Here is a 25,342-nt window from a genome sequence, read left to right on the forward strand (position 1 = left end):
TTATCTAAATAATTTTAAAAACTAATCAAAATAATAAAAAAAGCTTATAATACGCCAATTTTTTATAACATACAAGAAATAAATAACTGTATCATCTTTCCATGAATACAATAACAATTTTATTATCTTTTTAATTTAAGTAAGTATTCTCTTATTGCCAAATAAAATAGATACTTTTTCTATTATTGCTGGCAATATCGGTCAGCCACAATACTATTTACTCTATTTTTTTATAATAATGGCAAATTGCACATGCGGTTGGTGTACACAATAATACAAAGCAAAATACCTGTGTACCTGCCACAAACATATAATCACGGCGTGTTATTACCGGCGGCCCAGAATTTGGTACTTGCGATTAGTCTGAGAGTTAATCATCCATTTATTCATTAAAAGAAAACTAGTATTTGTTCAATGATTTGAAACATTTGACATTCAATTAATAAATTTACTTATTATTGCACATATTTATTTCTATGAAATTGAGAAATAAACTTTGGAAGAAAATCTCCTTTTTTATGAATAATATTAATATAGTGTTTATTTAAACTATTTATTCGCGCCAAATCAAAGCGTGCGATTATATCGATACAAACAAAAAATCATCAATCCAAAATCATATAAAAAATCAATCAATACGATATTAAAAACATATTGAAATTATTGTAAATACACTTATAACTTGTAAATAATATAAAATAATTATATACAGTTATAATTAAAGTATTTTAAAATTGGTCCTTCAAAATTCAATCAATCAAACCATTAAAAAAAACATTGGTCCTTCGAGCCGGATTTGACATCCAGTAAAATTTAATACAAAAAACACTATTATATTTGAATATACCATAAAAAATAATATAATTAATTAAATGCAAATATTTCAAATGGAAATATCAAACAAAAGTACGCCTTAAGTAAGTTTAAGTATTTACACTAATTTTACCAGGATATTAAAAAATAATGATTCTGATTACAAAATTCTTAAAAGTACAATACGAGTACAGGACCATTATAAATATAATGTCGTCTTCAACAACAAGTGCACAATATTTATAATAAAAATGCAAAATAAAATTTGTGAAATACCTGGAAATATATTTTTAGAGCTATATCTAAATTAATTCACTAGTTATTAATAAAAAACAAAATATTAAATAAAAATCAATATATCTAATTTTGGATATCAAAACGAGTTACAATCTATTAAATCAGATTAGACAAATCTTATAAAACTTATTGATGAAGTCTAACCAACATTTCGATATTTAAATATAAAAATTATTTATCAACAACATAAACGCCTTTTATTTTTACATATTATGTATAACCTATGGAAGCTAAATTATAGAAACGTTGATTTTCAGATTTTGAACTATGTTTTTTTTTAACAAAATATTAGGTTGTCAAATATCTCCCTTCCGCTTTTTTGCTCTTGGTTTATAATACAAAAAGGCGGAAGGGAGATATTTGACAACCTATTATTTGAAAACGATTTACTATATCTACTATTTTTTTATACTATTTATCGTACATATAGTTTCTTTAAAACAAATTAATTTCTTTGATATGTTTTTGTAAATAGTGGAATGTTAATTTTGTCGTGTATCAATATTGTTGAATGCAATTATTTATCAGCAAATCTGTAAGTTTGAATAAAATTGATATTACTGATAAATAATTTACATGTATATAAAAATTCATTAAAAGTAAATTATCTCTATTTCTTTCCACCAGCTCTTCAATTTCTATCATACTTGTTCTTTTATTATTATTTAAAATTCTAAAGATCCTTTTACGTTTTTTCCTGTTGCGATTTATTTTCGGCGATACTCATCTGTCAGCTGGCGGCACCTGCTGACTTTTTGGCAACGATTTCGGCGCAACCTGTGCCCATGCACGCCTCTAGTGGGGCAAATTAGAGCCCGAGGTTACAGGTTTCTAAACCGAAAAAGATAAAGGAACATGCGAATCGCAAAAACCCCTTTTCAGATTTTATAATACCTATACCGACTTCCTAATTAACATTAATATTATAACTTGGCGGCAGATGCACGTCGACGACTTTGATTAATAAATTTATTGAGCGTGATTACAACCAGGTTGCTAATTGATTTTCTGAATAAATTTTTATAATAAATGCGTGTAGATGTATTTATTGAATGTATATGATACGGGACGAAATTACCAACAGGTGATATTTATTTTATCTTTTGTAAAATTATTTATTCTTTTTCAAAATATTGTATTTTTGGTAAATTCATTGGTTAGTAAAAAAATTGGTTTTCAGAGATTTTTTCAAATTTTGATTTTAATTTTAACTTTTTTCAAACTCAAATTTTAATTTTAACTTTTTGAATAGATTAGAATATACAAATATCTCTAGATAGTTTATACGCCAAGATTCAAAAATATTAATATTAAAAAGTTTAAAGTTTAAATAATTAAGGTTTTGGGCATCTGCTAAATAATTTATAGTTGGCAGCCCAAGTTGGCTGTGGTATAAATCGATTAAATAAATTCTGATTAAATACGTTATAATAAATCAATAATTGCAAGAAGATTCTTAGAATTATGAATTATTTAAGAAAAAATAATAACAAAGATTATATAAAAATAATAATAACCGATGTACAATAAAAATAATAATAAATACAAAGAAATTAATAATAATTAGAACATTTAATTTAAGTTATGCAGAAGTCGTTTATCAATTTTGTATGTAAAACTTTTTTTTCGTTAACAACTATTAAGATTGATGTTTTTTAAACTATATCACAGAAAGTACCATAAATAATCTACATGAATATTTTTGGAACAAAATACATAATGAAATAGCTGTTACGTTTTATTTAATTTATATATATATATATATATATATATATATATATATAATGAAATACAAATTTCCATTTCTCCTCAGCTAATTCAGTTCTCAAGCTGTTTTACACACTGATTACATTTGCATACGTTTAGCATGTGCATAATTAATTTTGTAATCAATTAATACAATATACTTTTAATGAACCATTGTACAGTTGTTACACACATGTGTAAATTGTTTTCATTTCAGGTTTGTTCATTTTTTGTTTAAAAAAAATTGCCTGGTTTCAAAAGATGTTCTATGATTTTTTTCTGGGCCACAAAACCACAAAAACAGAATGCTTTAACGAAAAGGCAATTACTAGATTTTTTTATTGCTTCCGAAATATAAACGCCATATGTCGAATCTGAAAAAAGCTTTGTCAGTTTTTATTTAAAAAATAATTTGAAATTAATATACTTTGCAAAGAAAGAATATTTTATTTTGAAAATATGGTATGCATTTTCATCATCTTCAACTTAATACGTATATTTTTGTATTTTTTTAAAATATCTGTAAAATAGAATAGATTCAATATAGATTTTACATTTGCAATATGTCATCAATACTCAAATACATCTTTTGTATAGATAACTAATTCACAAATACCGTTATTTGAATAACAAACAATAAACGATAATTTATGCCATTTTACAATCTGCTGCATAATAACCTCATATTTCACAGGCTCCAAAATATCAACATTTGAATATTATATGTGTAGTTGACAAATGAAGAGATACGAGTAAAAACTAGAAAAATTACGTAATTCCTGGTTCCATTAAAGAGCAATATTTAAGCAATTCTGCGTGAAGTTTTGACATAATAAAAAACGATGTATGTTTCTCAATCTTTAAAGGTTCAAGCCATTCATTAGCAAGTTTAAAATATTTTTGGAAACGTTAATTAAAATGTTAATTATATTCGGAAAAACCATTTCTCCATGTACATCGTTTTGAATATTATTTGTTTGTATAGTGTTTTACAATACCACGGACGCAGAGTTGTTGTCATAGTTCAAAATAACTTATTTTCATATATTATTGAAAAACATGCTCGGTGGTAGTGATATATGGTTAATTATTTTCACGTGGTTGTTCTTTTTTTAAATTTGCAATAGCACGTGTTAAGTCTTCCACTACTCTTAATATTTAAAAAAAAAGATTTTGAAAGTAGGTTACAAAACAAAGATACATACATACATACACACAAAATTGTCATCAGCTATTACAATATTAAAGCAGAATTAATATTGTATTTAAATTAAAATTTTAAATTTTCAAGGAGTAATAAACGACTTGTTTGGCAAATCAATGTTTTAGATTAATTATGAAAATCTTATAAATTGGCATGGTGAATTTTAGCAATGGATAATCATCAATGAAAAACACAAAAATAAAATAATCGTATAGTATAGATGTATAAAAACTATTTGATCTAGTAGCGATATCTATTATTGTCGAGCAACATTGATGAAAATGATTAACTCACCGAAATAATTTTAAAATATCATAAAAAATATATTTCAAAATTTTTTTGAGCCTTGAATATTTCAGCTAGAAAAATTATTGTAATCTGAGACAAAACAATTACCACTTGTCTAAATTTTAAGAGAAATAAAAAATTTATTTCACCTCTGCTTTTTTCCAGCGAGGTTTGAGAATGCTATTATTTGAGGGTTCCAAACAACTTTAAGAGCCTGAGGATAATGATAATTATCTACCATTGACATTTACTATTTATATTATAATTTAAATTCTATCATTTCCTCTATCGGTTCAGCTAACAGCAACAAGTACAGTTTGGAGACTCATTTTAATGTTTCGTACGTAAAAGAATTTCAAGGCAAAAATATTCGGCAGTCTTTGAACGAGCTTACAAACATTTTCTTCTATGTATGAGTGGTTATTTTTTGACTTAAGTGATAATTAAAGCGTGCATGCTCACAAACACCAACGATACCTGACATGAATATGTATTAATGTGATTTTGAAGAGATTGTGTAAAAATAAGGCCTTGACTGCGGTATCGTACGGTTCATTGTAACTTTGCGGGACGCGATGTTTCGGAGAGTGCGTGCACAGCCTTGAATAAATTTCGGCTTCATCATGTTTGTAATAATAATATCCAAGCTGGTAGATGTATTTTATTGAAATAAATGATTTGGTACTTAGTAAGGATGCTAGATCACAGAGGAAGATAAAGATTTATAAGTACGATGGTTTGCTTAAATTGGATATGTAACAGCTAAACAGGATACCATCATACCCAGACGTCCAATCAATGGATTGGAAATTGATTTCGACGGTTTCTCCAAGTACAACCAAAAAATTCCTGATGTTCAGGATGGAATAATTGCAAATATATAACTAAGAACGAAAATAGTCCGATAAAAATAATATTCCTAATTGGTAGTAGTAATGTCCGTTTTCATCCAATAATTTCGATCTAAATAGATTCCCAAGTAAAACTAGCATTTTCCTGAAATTGCTACATTAAAGTAATTATTAAATAAATTATCAGCATTAAAGAAATTCTTGAAAAAAATATAAGGAATCAATAACAAAGCAATGTATGATATTTTCCATTTTGCTTAAAAAGGATTGAACGGTTTCTAAACGACTTGGATCTATAATTTGTATCCACTTCGTCGATTCTTGAATAAAGTTTTGATTGACAAAAAAAAAAAAACTTCGTCGACTATATAATAATAAAATAATAAAATAAAGAATTTTCCTGACAATCCAATAAGTATCAAAATCACAATTAAAGCAGATATTATTCAAAATAATAATATTCTATATATTTTAGTCGAATTGAATCAAACAATGCTTAAAGGGTTTTAACTTCATTGGCAGTATAATGTAAGAAAATCACTATATTTTTTCCTCATTAACAGAATTATTTATAATTAATATATTTGAAACTGATCTTGTTTAAATATTCGTAATGCTAATTAATTTAATTTATTATTATTATTGTAAATTATTCTGAAATTTCATATTTTATTTTTTCTGCCTTCTCTACCTTTTTCTATGTATTTCTTGTGTTTGAGTAAACCTTTGACCAGTCACTCACAAATTATATGTATTTTACGGCTCCTTCTCTCGGTTAGTTTTATTATGTAATTTAATTCCACTTTTTTATTAGAATTGCGATTTTTTTATATTCAAAGTTTATTGGCTGCGGTGAATGTGTGGCCGGTTTAGCCCGCATTACAAGACATAATATCCAAGTTCAAATTTCGTAATTGTTTCCGATGGATAAAAATAATTATGGTTGAAAAAATTTGTTTATTACGTTTTAAGCGATATTCAACATTCAATGTTATTTTTATGAAATATCGGCTGTGTAATATTTTTTATTAAAATGAAAAACAGTTAAAATATTTACAATAATGAATTAAATTATCACATCTGAAAAATAACTATTTTTATTTTATTCAAACACTTTTTGTCGGTTGTTTGCACGGCAATGATCTGTATTTATTTCATTTTTCAAGTATTTCTTCAACTGTTATTTTTATAAGATGCAAATGTATGTGCAAGTATGTAAACCGCAATTTTCGTGTGAGATGACGTCAAAAATTAACAGTTTTCAAGGTGCGAAAATAATATAAGACAACCGGGGCTTGTCAGTTGTCCTCACATTGTGCCTTCTTTATTATATATTCATTTCAAGTATTTACATTCTTGGCCGTAAAGAATTTTTACAGTAAGACAAATGCAGCAAACAAGAGACTCATATAGATTGTCCTTATTTGCATGGCATTCGCAATTTAAAGCTTCATTCACACTTCGATTCACGATTATTCAAATGAGGAAGTAATTTGAAGTAACTTTTTAATTAAATTAATTAAAAAAACGATAATTTTTCAGTCTTGTCATCAAATTCAAGCATTAAAGGGAGCGTACCTGAGATATAAATAGTTTATGAACTTAAATTATTTTTTATAATTTAACCACTTTTCATATGCCTTTAATATTTTGAGATGTTCAGTTTAACTATCAAATCTTTCACTATGCAAAATTTCATAAAAATCCTAAAAGAGTACACCTGAGATTCTCCTTGTAAAACTAGACTCTCATGATGCAAATTTTACTCAAAATTAATTTAATTCAATAGATTTGATATAAGAGTTTAGATATTCGATATGTATGTGATAAAGAATGCAAATAAAATACTTTGGATATACAATCGTTGACTTATTTATTATACAAGTACAAAAAGTAAAATGAGATGATCAAAGAAGAGATCTGCTATTCTCTTAGATACTTGTATCAGGTGTCGTCAGAAAATTAAATGACTAATTTATTATATATTATAATTGATCGGCAGTAGGTACGTATTTATATATTTAATAAATACCATTAAAATCAATAAAAAACGAATTTCTTTAATCACATCGATACATCAATTTTTATGTACTTTAGTGCTGTAAAAACCGAGAAAATTCATGCAAATTCTGGCTGACCAGCTCTCTCATTAAATACAACGTCTTCCACCATCTTCCTTCTATATGTGACACTTATTACATATAATATATTCCTATTCGATAACAATAACGGTGTTTTTCCCTCGTGGTAACCTTGCGTAGGGCGACGCATTAGGTCAGAACAGGCTGGCTCTTGTATCTTGTATGTAGGATAATAGTTGAACGAAATAATAAATACCATCGCAACCTGTTCCCCTATAGTTATGCAAATATCAAAAGACAAACTTATTTGGCGTGTCTTTTGTATTTCCCTTCAAAGAATTGTATTTGCTTTTAACACAACGGATACCGTGAAATAGGGTAGTTATAAGCGTAAAATTCTACGAAAAGACAATGCGTTCAGTTGACTTTGGGGAATAATTGATATAAGAGATTATCTAATAATAGGATCTTTTTTCTGGATAATTTATTTAATGCAGACTATTTTGTTATATTGCAGACCAAAACATGAGAATGAAACCTGAATTATTTATTTATATATATTTTAACAGTAAAGGTAAAATAATTTTTATGTATTTTCAAAAATATTGTTATAAAAAAATATTTAATAAATAAACGAATCAATATATTTGTTTAAATAACTAACAAAGTATTTGCTATTATTCAAGAACATCCTTTTTAGATTTATCTTGTAAAGGGTATGTAAAATAATTGTTCATTGCGTTGCACCATAAAATAAATTTTACACCAACAAAGAAGTTCCTACTAATTCAACAAAGTACTCTCAAGTAAAAGACTGACTTGCATTTCAATTTTTTTTCAAAGACTATATTTATTTTATTCGTTCATCTTGTGTTAATTTGATTTACAGCATTCTTATGGAAAAAAACAAAATCATTAACAGCATCAGAGTTTAAATCAAATAAAAATATATAGGTCGCATTTTAAATGAATTTAAATTGAGCCAATACGTTTCGTTATCAAATATTACGACACTATCGGCCAATTTAAATAAATATAAGTATTGTGTTGTACAATATGAATGGTCAGTTATTGCAAATATTCAATTTGCTGATGGAATTTTAATGGATTTTTCATTAAATTTGCCTGGTTTGGACTTGTTTGGCTATGGCCGTCTGATAAAACGTTATGATACAAATTTAGTTTCAAAATATATTAAAAAATTAACTACTGTAATAGCTACAGTTTAAATTATCTAATTTACCATATAAACATAGTGTAAAGTATTTAATTCTTTTTATTCTAATGTAGTAATTATATTATTTTATACATAATCTTAATGTTTAAATACAAATGCTATTATAGTGCTACATGTGGTATGTGATTAATTATTATATCTTGAAATTGAAACGTGACTGGACAAACCACAATGAACGACAAAAATTTCATCATAAATTCGATGAAAAAATGTTTTCTCAGAAATACCTCAAATGACGATTCTCAAATTTCGCAAATTAGAAGTGCAAAATAGGGCACTCTCGTAAATGGCATTGACTACAATATTATATTGATTGAAATATATTAAAATATGAACATGTATGGGTCAATTCTGCCGTAAAATAGACCAATATTATGGAACGCTATGTTATGCTAATTTTTTCATATAAAATGGTACTAAAAACTGCCAAAAAAAGCAGCATAGCATAGCGTTGCCATAACAATGATCTATTTTACGGCAGAATTGGCCCATGAGACTCTAGATATATTTTTATGCAGAATTAGTTATTCCTCAAGTACTTCTTTATATAAAATTTTTGCTGTTCACATCTAAAAATAACCAATAATTTGATGTTGAAAATTCATGAAGTAGTATTAAAAATATTTGTACGATTACCTTCCCGAAGGAAACATAAACAAATAAGAATGTAAATTGGTTTAGTGTCATTTTAAAGCACCACTCCCTTAGAGTTCCAATAAGGGCGCGTCTTGCTATTAAAAAAATCCTCTCAGACAATCTTGCATTAAAAAAGCGTCATTTCTTGTTATTCCGTAATCTGATCGCGTTGTTGTATTGTCCAGGCGACCTGCGGCGTTTTTACAGTTACTCAGAACGCTGCATAAATGCGTGTTGCGTCACCAGCCGAGCAACTATAATATATATATATATATATATATATATATATATATATATATATATAATAGATGTATGTATTTATTTACGCATTATACACACAATGCGTGAGATTTTAGGTTCACTTTGATATTCATACAAGAACGTGTATACATATTGTATTGTGTAATGGTCAAACAGTTACTATGTGTATGTGCTCATAGAGGTACCTTGTAAACGTTTAACACCTGAACAATCCGAGGACGAATCACTTAGAATAGAACAGAACAGATTCTTGTTAGTTTCCTAATAAAAACGTTCACACAAAACGGTATCTCATTGTAACGAGTTTGGTTTAGGGATAAGCGATGGTTTCAGGGCATCGATAATGATATCGACATTGATTGTAGACTTTCAAATAAATTACATACCGACGCTTACCTATGATTCAGACTTATTACTACAATTTGCTTCAATTGTTACTTCATTAGTTTTTATTCTGCGTTGTTAAAGTAGATTTAGCAAAGTGTAACAACATATGCAATTTATTGCAATAGATGTTGACCAAATTTTGTGGTTTGGTTACCTAATATTTGAAATTCGTGAGTTGCAATATATTATATATTATTTTGCTGGCAACGTGGACAAATTGCCACATTTATCTAAGAACAGCCAAGCCCAAACACATCAATTCATGGATAAATGACACATAGTGGAATACAAATTGACGACAACTTTGACAACATCTTTACGCATTCCTATATACACACCTTTAAATTATTTTGCTCAAATACTTCAGTCAAAGCAAAAGTAAGAAGATATTGCACTTAAAATCTAAGGAATATACTCAAATTATCATTAAAGGCCCAAATGTTTACAAACCAATATTGATGATCTATACCAAACTGGCAAGTAAACCTTCTATAATAAATTTTATTTATTTATATTTATATTTTATTTTAGTTTCATTTATCAGGAATTCGCAATGACCATAAAATTTTCAGAATTTTGCGTTTAAAGTATCGCAGGTGTCCACCATAAATTTATCGAAATTCCTCAAAATCGATCGATTTTCGTAAATTACGACATATCTACATGCATAATCTTGAAATTCATGAATTGAACCGTTACATTCCTTGCGATGAGTTAACTTTCGTTTTGAAGAAACGACAACAACACTTTTATGGCATTTTGTTAAGACAACAACAAACAAAATCATCAAAATTCGACATATCAAAATTATAGGTTGTTGTAAAAGTCACGTTAGCTGGTTGATGTCGTGTCGTCATACATATCTGCATAATGTAATGATCGCGAATAAGAGTTTGGAGCTGTTTTTTATCTTGGTTTTATTTGTTTATGACTGACTTTTAAATATTAGTCATTAGTAGAGAATGAATTAACGTTCTAATAATTTTATTGGTTTCATAATGTCAGACACATCAGATGATCAGTGCTATTTTGATAAAGAAAGAAATGTTTGCAGTCCAGTCTTTTGTTATTGCAATGTATATAGCAAATATCATTTCTGCAATACATGATATCAGTCAATCAAAATTATCTATTATTCCCATTTCATCAAAACAAACGCTTTTTCGGTCATTGTGTCCGCGATCTAGAACAACATCACTTATTCAAAACTACATCGTATGGTATTTCAACAATGGATGATTTGTTCCGTCAACAACAGTCTATTTTTCCATCATCATTACCGTGATTCACCGTTTGTATTACACAGATATATTAGAAAATAGCAAATACTAACACTGGCATAATAATATTCAATATAATAGCATATTTAGCAGAACGTGCACGCATGACGGCCGATTTGCATAATACCACTGACCTGCTAATTAACAAACGTCTCTTTTATGTTATATATTTGTACATATATTATGTTGTGTGTGCATTAAATTATTGTGTAGTATAAATGATTAAATTATACAGAAGAAAAATTTCCTAAGTAATAAATGTGTTTGTGGGAAATGGTTATGGTTCTAAAAAAGTAAATGATGGACACGTGCGATGAGCTGGCACAAAAATGTAACAATTTCACATCAACTTTAAAAGTTTTTGTGCGTTGAGAAATACTATTTTCAATTAAAACTTCAATTGTCGAGAAAGACTATTTAATGCTAGTAAAAATTGAAAAAAATAAAAGAACGAAAAAAATCAACAATAGACCAATCTTTCAAACTTAAAGACTTCATAATTTGATATGCAAATACTGATGAATTCTAATAAAAATTAAAGCTAGATAAGTTTAGATCATATATTGTCGCATCAAAATCTTCTACAAGAGAACAATACACTCAATTCAAAGCAAACATCTCACTTCCAGTTAAACTGATTTTCTTATACAATGGTGATTTCTGCATAAAATGCACTATATAGATTTATAGTTTTCCTCATTCTTAAGTATTCTATAATAATGAATATCTAAAACCACCATCAATCAAGTTGATTCCAGGTTGTCTATAAAGTATTTACCTTCCAGCCATAAAAGAGCAAATTCCTTAGCGTTCATATATGATGCTTATTTTCCGGGAATAGCCATGATACTATTCCATATTTTGCATCCGGGTTCAAAACGTATAATTATGCCCAATGAATCATCTACGAAGCTTATTCATTATAATCCTGAGAGAGCACGCATTTTGCAATAAATAGAGTATGAACTAATTTTCATTGAGAAAAGGGACTAGTTTTGTTATGCTAATCATCTTATTAAAAACACAAATTTTATACTTGGCATGTCCCAGTATATTTTTTTATTTATAGTTTTATTGAAGTTAATTTTTATGTATTTACATATCCTGCGGTCGTCGATTTATTATGATTTGTCATGCAAATAATTTTGCAATAAATTCATTATGTTCTCAATGTATTGATAGACAACATATGGCAGATACCGGTTTGGATACGCCAAGCTACCAAGTTTGGACAAAGTTCAAGTGACCTTGTCCTTTCGGCGTATTACTGAATATTAATTTTATACTAATGATAGGTATTCTATTATAACGGGTTATTACGAGGGCCAACAAAGTCTATTTTCGATTATGTAATATTTAAACGGACAGGTGAATAAATAAAACTAACCTGTATATAAATATTGATATTGAATCATCTTTGATTTTTTGTTCAAAAATTGCATTATCATTTTTAACAGCTTATACATTCTGATATATTCAATTAATGAAACAGATACCGTGGCGGACATAGCTCAGAGGTAGCATGTCCGACTCACATGCCGGAGATCGTTGGTTCGATCCCTGGCGCTTCCAAATATAAAATATCAAAAATGTATAAGAATTTCAATTGTAAGATGTATGTAAAAAAAATGGTTAATGTATTAGAATGTATAGAAATTGAATTAGAATTGAAAAAAAAAAAATGAAATAGTAAAAAGAAGTAAAGAAGATAAAAAGGGAAGAATGAAGATAAGTTGAACTGTGAAGAAGAATAGGGTTTAAGTGAAGAAGATAAGTTGAAAGAAAGTATGTAATATAAGAAGATAGAATCTAAATTGAATATGATATAAAAATATTAGTGTAGAATGTAAATAAATGTTGTAGGTGGCTAAATGCTCAGAGTAAGCGAAGCCAAATAAAAAAAATTTAAAAAAAAAAAAAAAAAACAGATACCGATGATAAAAATCGATACTTCTATTGCACTGTCAGTCAATCACATTCTAATTGTAATAGTAATGAATCCATTAGGAGTTTATTCATAATGCATTATGCATAAAGCACGTGTATGCGAGTACATATAAAGAAAAAACAGATCGTATGGAAAAATCAAGAATTGCATGATCAAAGTTGTTCAGTGTTTTCCAAATATAGATTCAATGACTGAGATAATTATAGTTTGTTGAAATAATTTATCCATGGATTGGCTAGTAATAGATTTCCGTATGAATATAAACCACGAAACTTGGTTTATGTGCTTTAATAAAGATTCATATTGTCAGATACTCCTTATCAAGGTTTTAAATAAATATCTATGTGAAAGAACATGAAAATCTTATGTAGAATTTGTTGCTTAAAAATTGTTTAATCGATTAAACATTTCTCATTTATTATGAAAAACAAGTTTTACTAATTTATAAATGTCTATTGTAACCCGAAACAGTAATTGCCAATTTCAATATCAATTGAATTCAAGATGATCCTTTGATCAATTTTATATGTTCAACAATAACTAATAACTTTTCCATAGGTTTAATTTATCTTTTGCTATTGAATTGAGGATGATAAGATTGTTTTTCACTTATTTCTACGATCCATATCTACACAAACGCATAAAGCAGATTTATTTATTGATAAAAACCTTGGCGTGTCTATATAATATTTTATAAAAACTGAAATTTCTCATAAACATGTTACATTTATGTGAAATATGAGATTCAACAATATGAATTATATCCACAATTGCGATTTACCTCGAAATTGACACGTGGGTGTGAGTAACGAGAATATTAGCATCGGCATTGGTTTGTTTGCATAACTGGATTCTTACATGTAATTAATGAATGAACTGGCATGAAAATTGTGGTAACTTAGAAAAATTGCATGTAAGAAAGACATACATTATAATAGTTGAACAAGATTGTAACAGAAACTAGTATAGAAAAATAAGTGCTGGATTCAAAATGATTAGTATATTTTGTTTTATCAAGCTCAGTTTGCGCGTTAGTTTTACATTAAATATGCATTATACTCGAGCAACAAACAAGTTTTCGATTCCAGATTAACGGATCATTAGTATAGTAGTGTCATCCTTGGCTTCGACCGTTCTGTCGACATGTTGGATTTACAGTTTATTCTCCTGGCGTGATTCTGCACTGCATAACATACAAAAAACTAACGCAACAATCCCTCCTGCAAGGTTATATTGCAAAAGTACAAGTTTATCGAGCACGCATCCACAGACCACAAAACTTGCTTGATCAATTCGAAAGGACGATAAAGGATTCTGGAGGAAGAGCCAGAATATGAAGTAGACACACTAAAATTGCTAACTGAATCTTGCTGAAACTTTTGCTTAGAACAAATAGCCTCATGACTCGGCAAAAACCTAATGATTTTCGTCAATCAAATAAATGCAAAGCATTGAATGATGGAGGCATTTGTACGCTGAATGCCTTTGACTAGATCCCTCACTATTGCTGAATTTGCAAGCTTCCTAGTAATGATTCCAGCTGAAAGTGTTTCAAATGCGGCTCTGAAACCTTTAATTTTAATTCTCGGCTCATACAAGAACTGCAGTAAAGGAACAGTAAATGAACATGGAACGAGACGAACGGAATGCGAAAATAATAAAGCCGCTGTGTCGAATGCAAGTGGAAGATAAGTACAAGGTTGTTATTATGTTATTGTACCTGAAGAACACAGGATATTGTGGGAAATAATTAAACGCTATAAACCGAAAGTATCCATATGAAATTTTATAGTACTTAAGTACTCTTAAAAGCTTTACGAGATATATTCTGCTGAGTATTAAATATTTATAGACCAGTTTACTTTAGTAATTCTAAAAGGATATTGAAACAATATGTACACAATGGCAAGTTCCTTATGAAGGCATAAAAAATTATCCTCCAAGAAATTATTTACACTAAGGAAAGCAACTAGTAAGGAAAATAAAACTGGGTTCACTTGTGGGCACGGGGTAACTGGCTATAGCATCTGGACCTAAATCAGTGGTTCCAGGTTCAATATCACTTCGATGAGCCGTATGTAAGCAGTAACGAGATTCATTTTTACTTGGAAATGTAGATAGTAATATATGTTTTCCTGATCCGGCATTCCTGCGTCAAAAATATTCGCCATATTACAAATATTTTTATAATAAAATATATTAAATATTTGGGTTGCAATCTGTAAATTCGACGTAGTATTACGGAAGTATTCTACTGTAGAATTTTGAAAAAATCGAAAAAAAATTTTTTTCATATTTTCAAAGTTTAGTTTTTCCAAAATATGTCATTAAAAGGATTTTTCAAAATTACTATTATTTCCTGAATTATAGCCGTTTTAGTGACGTGGCCTCGGTTCGGGTCCGAGTCTCAGTTCTGGCGGTAAGGATATCTCGAGATCTAATGAACCGATTTACTTCAAATTTGGAGAGGATCTTCTCTATACATCGCTTTATCGCGTGGACCTTGTCCAAAACTATAACTTTTCATTTAGTATTTTTAAAAAATTCGGGATTGTTTAAAAAAACATGAAAAAAATTTTTTTTTTTCAAATTGCCGCCATTCAAACAAAAAGAATTTTTTAGCTTATCCAAGGGTCATACGATAGCGGCATCTATAATAATTAAGAATCCATCTATTTACGTTTTAGATCACCAGGAGGGTTGGAATCATGCACGCCAGGACACCCTCTTTTTTTTTGAGCCCCCACTTTGACTGCTCATAACTTTGTGATTTTTTTTTTTTTTTAATAATTTTTTTATGTAATAATAAAATATCAAACAAATGATAAAAAAATCGATAGTAAAAAATATTATTTGTTTCCTTTAAACAGCGCTTCAAAAACCGGGCGAAATTCATGCATCTACAGTAGAATATCCCCTTAATTCAAATTAGCCCGCTTAACAGCTTATAGGACTCTTAAGATCTGATTGCTATTCAAAAATATAAAAATAAAAATATAAACCTGAGCAATAAAATATCAAGACTGATTGATTTTGTAAACTAAGGAAACACTAGTAATTACCAATTATGTGAAGATAATTGAAAATCTATTAATTTATCAATTTATCGAGTTGAATTCCATTTAATAATAATATATGTAATAAAATTGGAGATTAATTTCATAAGAAATGACTACGTTATAAGTTATTGCATTATAATTATCAATTAGCCATGGCAGTTGTGAATGTTAAATATGTCATAAAGCGTTCACATAGTTTATTTTTAACTATAATCGTTTATATTTTATATTCCCGAAGAAAATGACTACAAATACTTAAATATGCATACTCTAAATTTTATAAAACACGTATTTTCTTCTACCAAAGTTTCACGATTTTTGATAAGAAGTCTTCCCGGGGGCAAAAACTAACCTTCGAGCGTTCTATCGTTACGATATTGTCTGTCTCAGCAATTCTTGCAAAAAGACTAAGAAAACGGCGAGATATTCACGATCCGCCGGGAAGCGGCGAACGCGGCGGCAAGAGGGCACAAACACACGGTGAAGCAGTTAGTCCGCCGCAAAACCGGTCCTCGTCTTACCTTGCATCTCGATGCTGGAGCCGGTTGGTTTTGCTCAGATTTATTTCTCGAGTATTGTGTACTAGCGTTGCATCTTGCATTGCAAAAAAATGCAACAATCCTAATGAGTAAAGAATCAGATTGGACATGTAAATTTTTAGAAGATATGCTATTTTGTTGCACGAAGTAGGACCGAAACAAGAGACCAGACTGACGAATGCAAAAACATAGAAACAGCTGCGTGGACTATTTTATGACTTTTAGAATTACATTTTTGATTAGTAAATGCTCGAAAACATCACCGAATAACAGCTAATAAAGTAAGATTTAACTGAACAACTAATTTGTTCCTGAAGTATGATTTTTATTACTTCACTAATTACAATGCGTCTCTGGTTCATCCCAGACCAGTCGAACAAGACTTCAAAGTCTTCGAGTTGTTCATAAAGCACATGTTTTTATAATCGCGGAAATAAAACCAACTGGCCGCGGCCAGAAGAACGTTATATTTACGAAGCAGACATTGAACAAGGAAATTATTGTACTGTATGTTTTATACAGACAGCAAAGTCAAAGACAATGAATTTTATCATCAAGGCGGCTTCATCTGACACTGATTTAAGTTGCTCAATTCACGCAATAAGAATTATTCATGTCATTTTGAATTGTTCACAATGACGTACATCTAAATAAAATATAATGAAATACATCTAAATAAAATATTGAGATCAACCAAAATATTGAGTATTGTAGTTTCACATATTATCAATTATATTCATACACTTCCCTCCTTCGACAATGTAGTTTACTAAATCAACAATGTAAGTTTATACAATCTGCATTAACTCTTGTTAGATATGTAAAAAATCATTAAAAGATAATTTACATAATTTAAATTATTCTTTATCACGAATAAGATCAGCAAACTAGATAACTCGAAGCCTTGAACTCGGCTAGCAGAACACTGCTCGTTATCCCGTACAAATCCTTATGATGGAATGTGAAACAACTAACGTTAAAGACCAAATGAAAAGAACAATAAGTAAAACAATGAAGCAACAAGGCAAAGAAAATAAATAAAGATGTTAAAACCACTTATTATTCGATCGTACGAACGCGCACGTATTTTCAGGCTGATTACTAGAATACAATGTTTTAAATCAAAAACAAAATATAATAACATAATATGTGGAAGATTATCCATAAAACAAGTCGTGGATATTGATCTAATTAGGTGTAACAAGTCGTGGATCATCGTCACAATATGTATTTCAAAAGGCAGTATTATCATTGATTTCAAATAAGCAAGTGCTTCGATTAACATTAAGGCTTTAACTACCATAATACGACCTGTTTAAATTCTATTTCACAACAAATGGAATGAATGCAAAGTTAAAACAGGAACTTTGAATTTTCTGTTTATTTGCCATTATCATTTCCAATTGCATAGCGGTACCAGTATTAGCAGTTTTAAGATAACGAAATCTAATCAATAGGTTGGTTCAATTTCAGTATTTTGCTCATTACACATAAGCCGATAAAAAGCTCATACGTCCCATACCATCAATATTTATAATATATTATTTTGTTTATTTAGCAATCATAAAATACATACAGAAAATCTATAAACTAAATTTGAAATTATTTGTTTTTCAAGGATTTGAGGCTTCATCCAGTAGTCATACTTTTTTAATATTTTAAGATCTGGAGTATGTTAAACAGCTGCCAATATTGGATATCAATGATTACGTACAAAATATGATGTACAAACCTAATATTTTTGAATGAATTTCAAGGATATAAATGCGCTGGGCAACTTCCTATATTTTTACATCATGATACCGTCCGAATTTAATTGTACTAGCCAAAGACATTAATAAAAAAAACTCATATATTGCGATTATATTAAAAACGCATATAAATGATGAGATAGTAAAATAATCAAAGTTGATAGTCAGTGAGTTAACTATTTATTCTCTGCATGTACCGGTTCAACGAATTCCATTAACTGGACGGAAGTGTCAATGTTATTTCCGAACGGATGAGCACGCGACATAAATGCATTGTAGTCTCTCGGTCAGACACTCTATATCACAATAGCAAATGTGTCAATCATTTAATTTCGAATTCTTATATTATATTTTCTTGTGATTTGTGATATAAATACCATATATCATATCGATGTATCGCAGATTTGAAATGTCACTACTGAGATATTATATGACCGATCATCTACTACTAATCGATTAAATTTTGTGATATGTGCTATCAACTTAAATATGCATTGAAATTTCAACCTAGCTTCAAATAGCATGAAAATATTTTCAAAATATATCCGCACATGGCAATAAATCTTTCGATATCAACGTTTCAATACTTTATCCAACGCTTTTTTCGAAATCCAGTAAACCAATCGTAAATTATTCATATTATTCGTGACAAAAAATCAACATTTGTTTCAATGGAACATATTTTTGCAATGGCAAACCTTTGACCCGAAGCAATCCGCATTGACATGCAAAAGGCCAGTTATCGCAATACTCAGTTTTTCCATCAAATCAGAATAAATACATCATAATCAGACAATGAAGGAAATTGCAATTCAGAACACTTTCATTTCGAGTACGTTCAACTGTAAATTGACTTTGTTTATTGTTTGAAGCATTGAAAATGAAATAAATGAATGTTATGTAAATGCAGAACAGCGGATACCCTACTGCATAAATTAAAACAAACGCTGCATGACGTCAAATAATCTGCAATAAATAGAATAAACTAGCATTGTTTTTAGGGGTCTTTTGTTTGTTGATTCATTCAAAATAAATTCTATTCATGTAACATCTATATGTTAGGCAATGGCCAGAATTGGAATGTTAGAATGATAAGTTGCTTCCAAAAATTAATGTGAACTAAATATTACTAACAGGGAAGAGTAATGTAATTATGCAATGCGGAACAGATGTATTAGAAAATATTTCGAAAGAATAAAAATGTTTTTTGTTTTAAATTATACGAGCTTACTTGGGCTCGCTCGTAGGTAAGCGGTTAAGAGCGACGGGACTTATTTCAGAGGTCCCGGGTTCGATACCTACTTCGAGCAGCCTGTTGTCAGGCAACATTGATAACGATTTTCACTTGGAAATATAAATAGCAATATGTTTCCAAGTGAAAATAAGCCCTCATCCGGCATTGTTGCACCAATAAAAATTTATCATACAGAGATGTGACTACTGTTTCGGTTGCCATCTGTAATAAAACAAACGTAGTTTGTAAGATATTAAGCACAACAGCTCATAAAACCCACAAGTTCTGATCGCTGTTCAAATAAAATTATAAAAAAAATTATACGATCTTACTTGAAGTAAAATAGTAACATACCATGTTCCATAAAGCAAGACGGTATAAAAATAATAATTACAATATACATCATTTTAAGTTTGTCGATGATTGTGATCTTTTTCCAGCCTACATAATACATTTTCATTACCATTTGCATCAGTATGTCAACTCGAAGACTGCATTTTTGCAATCTGCACGCGATTACGTAACGATCATTAGCTTGATTATCACATTATGCAATGTCACGGCCGAGTCGACTCGTCGTGGCTCTGACTCTGACTCTCGGCTCTTGGCTAGAGAATATCTTTCACTTGGGAAGTAGTAGACTTGAGTCTTTGTTGCACGCGAACACGATATTACATTGGTAGCAGAGAATGGCATGTTATATGTGCATGCTGCAACATTCTCGGGCAATATAAAATGACCGTGATCTTGACATTGGCAGAGCAACGAAGCTGAGACCATTTGAAATCGTCTAATGATTTGATGATAAAACACTATTAGCCAATACTAGTATTCTAAAGCATTAGTTCAGGGTCTTGGAATGTAATTCAAAATAGTAGGATATGTAACCCTTATTAATCTCAAATAATTTTTTTTTATAATTTTTTTATAATTTTATTTGAACAGCTATCAGAACCTATGGGTTCTATGAGCTGTTGTGATTAATATCTTACAAACTACGTTTGTTTTTAATATAGATGGCAACCCAAACAGTCACATCTCTGTATGATAAATTTTTTATTACAATCTCTGTAATAGGGCAAGTATGGTGCAACAATGCCGGGTGAGGGCTACTTTCTCTTGGAAACATATTGCTATTTATATTTCCAAGTGAAAATCGTTGTCACTGTTGCCTGACAACAGGCTGCTCGAAGTGGGTATCGAACCCGGGACCTCTGAAACAAGTCCCGTCGCTCTTAACCACTTACCTACGGGCGAGCCCTCAAATAAAATAACTAACAATATTGTAAAGTACAGTACAGTGAAAGATATGCCGAAGTGTAATTCATATCATTGCAGAAGCAACAACAACAACAACACAAGATAGTTTTTTTTCTAAAAAAAAATTTGAAAACTAATTGAAGTGTTCTGTATTATACTTTTAGTTTCATTGTGCAAGTTGCTTTGATTAAGTTTGACCTGTCATATATCATTTACAAATTACTTAAAAATCTTACAAAAATTTACACAAAATTATAGATAATATTGCTTCAATTTGGATCCAGTCGAGAAATAAATTGAAAATGCTAAATTTACTAGCTAAGACATTGCTCCTAGCTATAAAGGTAAACAATCCTCTTCAGCATTAGCTTATAACAAATATAAATAAACCACATTTAAATAGAAAACAGAAATAGAACGACTGGAGCTGAATTAGGAGTCCGGGGTTCTATACCGCTTCAAGGATCCTGATGTCAACCAGTAGTGATATCCGTTTTCACTTGAAAATATTGATAGCAATATGTTTCCAAGTGGAAATAACTTTCATCCGGCATTGCTTTATCAATAATATATTCACCCTATTATGGAAATTGTTATAATATAATTTATCATACAGAGAGGTAACAACTGTTTGGGTTGCCATCTGTAAAACCGACAAAATATTAACTCAAATTAGTCCAATAGCTTATAGGACTCTTAAATACTGAATGGTGTTCAAAACAATAAAAAAAATCTAATTTAAAATGACTACCACTGGGCAGCATTTTATAATATTATCTTCACACATTAGTCACTAAAATTACTGAATGACTGTTATTTCATAAGATAGATGATCGAGTAAGAATGCACAAATCTATTCCCACGAGCAGTTATCTATTTCTTCAAAAAATTTCACACCAAATCAAACGTTGCACGGTTACAATATCGGCAGTATCGCGGTATCGCAGCACGAGATTCCTCTCTAGGCCTATATATTTTTTCCCAACTGCAAACCGGTCCCGAGACTTGGCTTGGGCTGAGTTGAAGCAACCAATACACGAAGTCGCGAAGCAGCAAAAAGCAAAATCCACGTATATTTCTTTATCATCTTTTTTCTTCATTCTGCTTCACGATCGAATCTAAAACCTCTACTTGCGGTAATCGCCACGGAACAACGAGGGAACGAGAAGATCCTACATACCGATATAGCGGCGACTCTGTCTGACGGTCAAGGATTCTTTACAAGACTGTACGGCTAGCACGACCAACTGTAAAATCATCTTCTGTATGTACGTGAACACCAGGAACAATCAACCTTCTTCCATCCGGTTAAGCATAAACAGTCTATATGAAGTATTTTGCTAACTATTGCTTGCTAAGAGACTATTTTTAAAAATAAGTTTAAAAATTATTTTTTGGAAAAAATCATGGTTTTTATGTTGAAACATGACTTATACTTTGATGTTAATTGATAAAATTAACTTTTGTTAGTTTCTAGTTAACTTTTGTTATTTCCTTTAGTTTTTTCTATTTATATCTTTTATAAACTACTATCGGATTTATTTTAAATTGTTAAAATATAATATTCTTGAAATACCAAAAAAAGCATGATCTATAAATCTATTCGAGTAAATTTATAAAAAATATCGACATTGATAAGAATATAAACCAATGAAAAATATTTAGAATAGTCATTCTCGATATTTTTAACAATAGTAAAAATCGGATTTAGGGATGAATGCAGTTCAAACAAAAGAGAAGTCTATAAAGATGACACTGTAAAAATTTCAAGTAAATCGGTCTCGTAAAAGTTCAAACAGTGTTATCTCCAAAAATAACTTAAATTTTGAAAAATCCTCTTGTACACATATTCCTGAAGAGTTAGAACCTTTAAAAATGAGCGAAAACACAAAATCGATTCTGTGGGGTAAGTTATTGTAATGGGCCGAAAATCGAAATTGAAAATTTTTACATTTCTCGACGTTTTGAAGGTTTCTGAACATTTTGGCATACATCAGAAAAAATTGATGTGTGTGTGTATGTATGGATACAAATTTCCAGTCACGTTTTCGGGCGCACGGATCAACCGATTTGAATGGTTCAAAAAACATTCGATTCCTATCGATAAGGAAGAGAGCTGATTAGTTTTTGGCAAAGGCAGGTTCAGCCGTTACGGAGTTACGGAGCAAAGAATGCATAAAATAGAAATCGAGTTTTTGAGTGAACGGAGCATCCGATTTGAATGATCTAAAAAACATTCAATTAGTAATGATTGGGAGAAGTGATTATTAGTTTTTGGCAAAATCAGGTCCAGTGGTTTCGGAGATACATAGCTAAATGTGCAAAAATGGCAGGTTTTAAGAAAACTAAGCGTCCGATTTGAATGATTCAAAGAACTTTCAGCTTGTTTTAACAAAATAATTGATTTTGGAAAAAAAAGTATAATTTTTCTTTCTTTTTTTTTAGTTTTTTTTTGTATATCGAAAATAATTCAGATTTTATTTTTAATTCTAAAGTTCTAATATACTTTAAACAAATAATTTTAACTTTGCAATTCAGTTTATATAATTCTTATAAATATTAGACAATGTTACAATATTTATAATAATCTATTTGAAAACATTCTGTATTCCTCGAACATTTCGTTACGGTACGGGAAGTTCCAGCAATTTGCCTTAAGACACCATACACCCAACTAGTTTAATTCTAGCCCGGAATACCTCAATAATGTATAAAAGAAAAAAATGTGCCACAATTCTTATAAAAACACTATTTTATGTCACTGACATGACCCTATATTAAAACATTTTTTCTCTTACAAAATCGCGCATATCAGACTCATGTTAAACTCCTTATCGTCAGACCCATAAGACTGACATAGCGATCAACGTGTTAATAATAGGTTATCAAAACCTGTCGCACACCTTCCATGAACACACGTGTTCATCGATGTATTTATATATGGTATACATGTTGTTTTGAATGCATTTGTATGCAAGACGAGACTGTACTGTCGGAACGGGAACAATAGCTTTGCGAAGATCATATGTGTGTGATATAATCGTCCCCAGTCGTGGGACACTAAACAATACAAACTAAATGAGAAGGTGGTATGAAAGGATAGAATAAAGGATCGTAAAACCATTTTAGAATTCTTGAAAGACGTTTAGTTTCTTGCAGAACAATAAAATGTATTAATAAAAATAAGAAATATAGCAATTGTACAACAGATCTAATTGCAATGACGCAGCATAAAATGACCAGAATACAATGAGAAGTGATGATTTGTGATTTTATTAGAATCTATGTATTTTTATCCTTGCAAATACACGCCAAACATAAAAACATTCTTAATTTTCATTATTAACACGAAAACAAATTGAAAAATATCTTAGTTACGTACTACAATTAGCATGATAATAAAAACTTCCATAACAATTAAGAAAACATACATATTGTTATAGAAAAAAACTATGAAACTCACAGATTATATTTTTTGACTTGTCTTCGATCCATTGATTGTTCATCTTTTCACATATATAATGCTAACAACAAAACTACTTCGTAATAAATAACAAAGTATCACCAACATGCGGTTACCGATACTTGTCAATGTGCTTCCGATAGGGTACTGAATGCAGAAAATAATTTAACTTTCTTTCTTCTGCTACCTGAGCGCCACTTGCCAAAAATTATGATTTCGTGCCGACTTGTCAATTGTGGTAATACTACATGCTAAATAATAAATATATATTATTCTACAGGACAATCACGAACGTGAAGTTCATATAAGTAATACTCGATAATAAATAAAAAATATTGGTGTTTATATAGGAGTTGGTTGTTTTAGATATTTTATAATATGACGAATAACATCATTTAAATTTTATAGTATAAGGTTTATATATTTTTAGGCATTATATTTTATAATATAAAGTTTGTTTATTTAAGGTGCTTATGTATTTTTGACATGCGTTTTCATTGCAAAGTGCGAATAAGGTACAGCATACATGCACTCATGTAGAAATATAATCATATATGACTAGAATGTATAAATAGAAAATAGAACGATTTTTTGCGATGTTTCGAATATTTAGACTGTTTAATTAATTTGATCAATAGAAATGCATTAGAATAATAATAGTTGTTTTTCTTCACCTCACAGATCGCGATATATTTTCTGAAGACTCAAGTTCAGAACAACAAAGGCCTCCATCACGACATACTCCATCGCCTAGTTCCTCTTCACCTGGTCCAGATCGCAGCATCCCTCCAGCCCGCAGATTTATTTCGTCGATCTTGGGAGGTGATATACCTTATGGATCGCGTGGACATGTCTTGACGCGTGCAGAGCGCAAAGAGTATTTACCAATTGGAAGACCACTGACGACAAGCGAAAGTAGCAATAAAGATAGTGCTGCAAAATCAGAGAAATCGGATGAAGAGCGCGGGAGCCCTTCTCCAGGTTAGTTTCAAAATATTTGATTTAAT

At 29.8% G+C, this 25,342-nt stretch overlaps 1 protein-coding gene and 1 long non-coding RNA gene across 4 annotated transcripts in view; one reads left to right on the forward strand and one right to left on the reverse strand.

The window, feature by feature from the left end:
• LOC113363163 (transcriptional regulator ovo) overlaps nt 1-25,342 on the forward strand; it is a 31,158-nt gene that overhangs the window by 2,774 nt on the left and 3,042 nt on the right. For 2 of the 3 annotated variants that reach the window (XM_026605642.1, XM_026605643.1), the window contains exon 2: nt 25,017-25,316. In XM_026605642.1, coding sequence (XP_026461427.1) covers nt 25,017-25,316 — 300 coding nt within the window. Of the gene's footprint in view, nt 1-24,504; nt 24,574-25,016; nt 25,317-25,342 lie in introns of those variants that run through there. The other variant, XM_026605644.1, reaches the window with a different exon arrangement.
• On the reverse strand, nt 1,747-25,098 carry LOC113363164. Its single transcript, XR_003365864.1, has 3 exons — nt 25,010-25,098; nt 24,336-24,579; nt 1,747-1,941 (listed from the first exon to the last, which is right to left on the reverse strand). It is a non-coding gene; the product is annotated as an uncharacterized LOC113363164 (long non-coding RNA).

The sequence above is a fragment of the Ctenocephalides felis genome, unplaced genomic scaffold (assembly GCF_003426905.1).
Source record: "Ctenocephalides felis isolate EL2017-DRISC unplaced genomic scaffold, ASM342690v1 CF-g0.4_SCAFFOLD_00845, whole genome shotgun sequence".
Classification (NCBI taxonomy): Eukaryota; Metazoa; Arthropoda; class Insecta; order Siphonaptera; family Pulicidae; genus Ctenocephalides; species Ctenocephalides felis.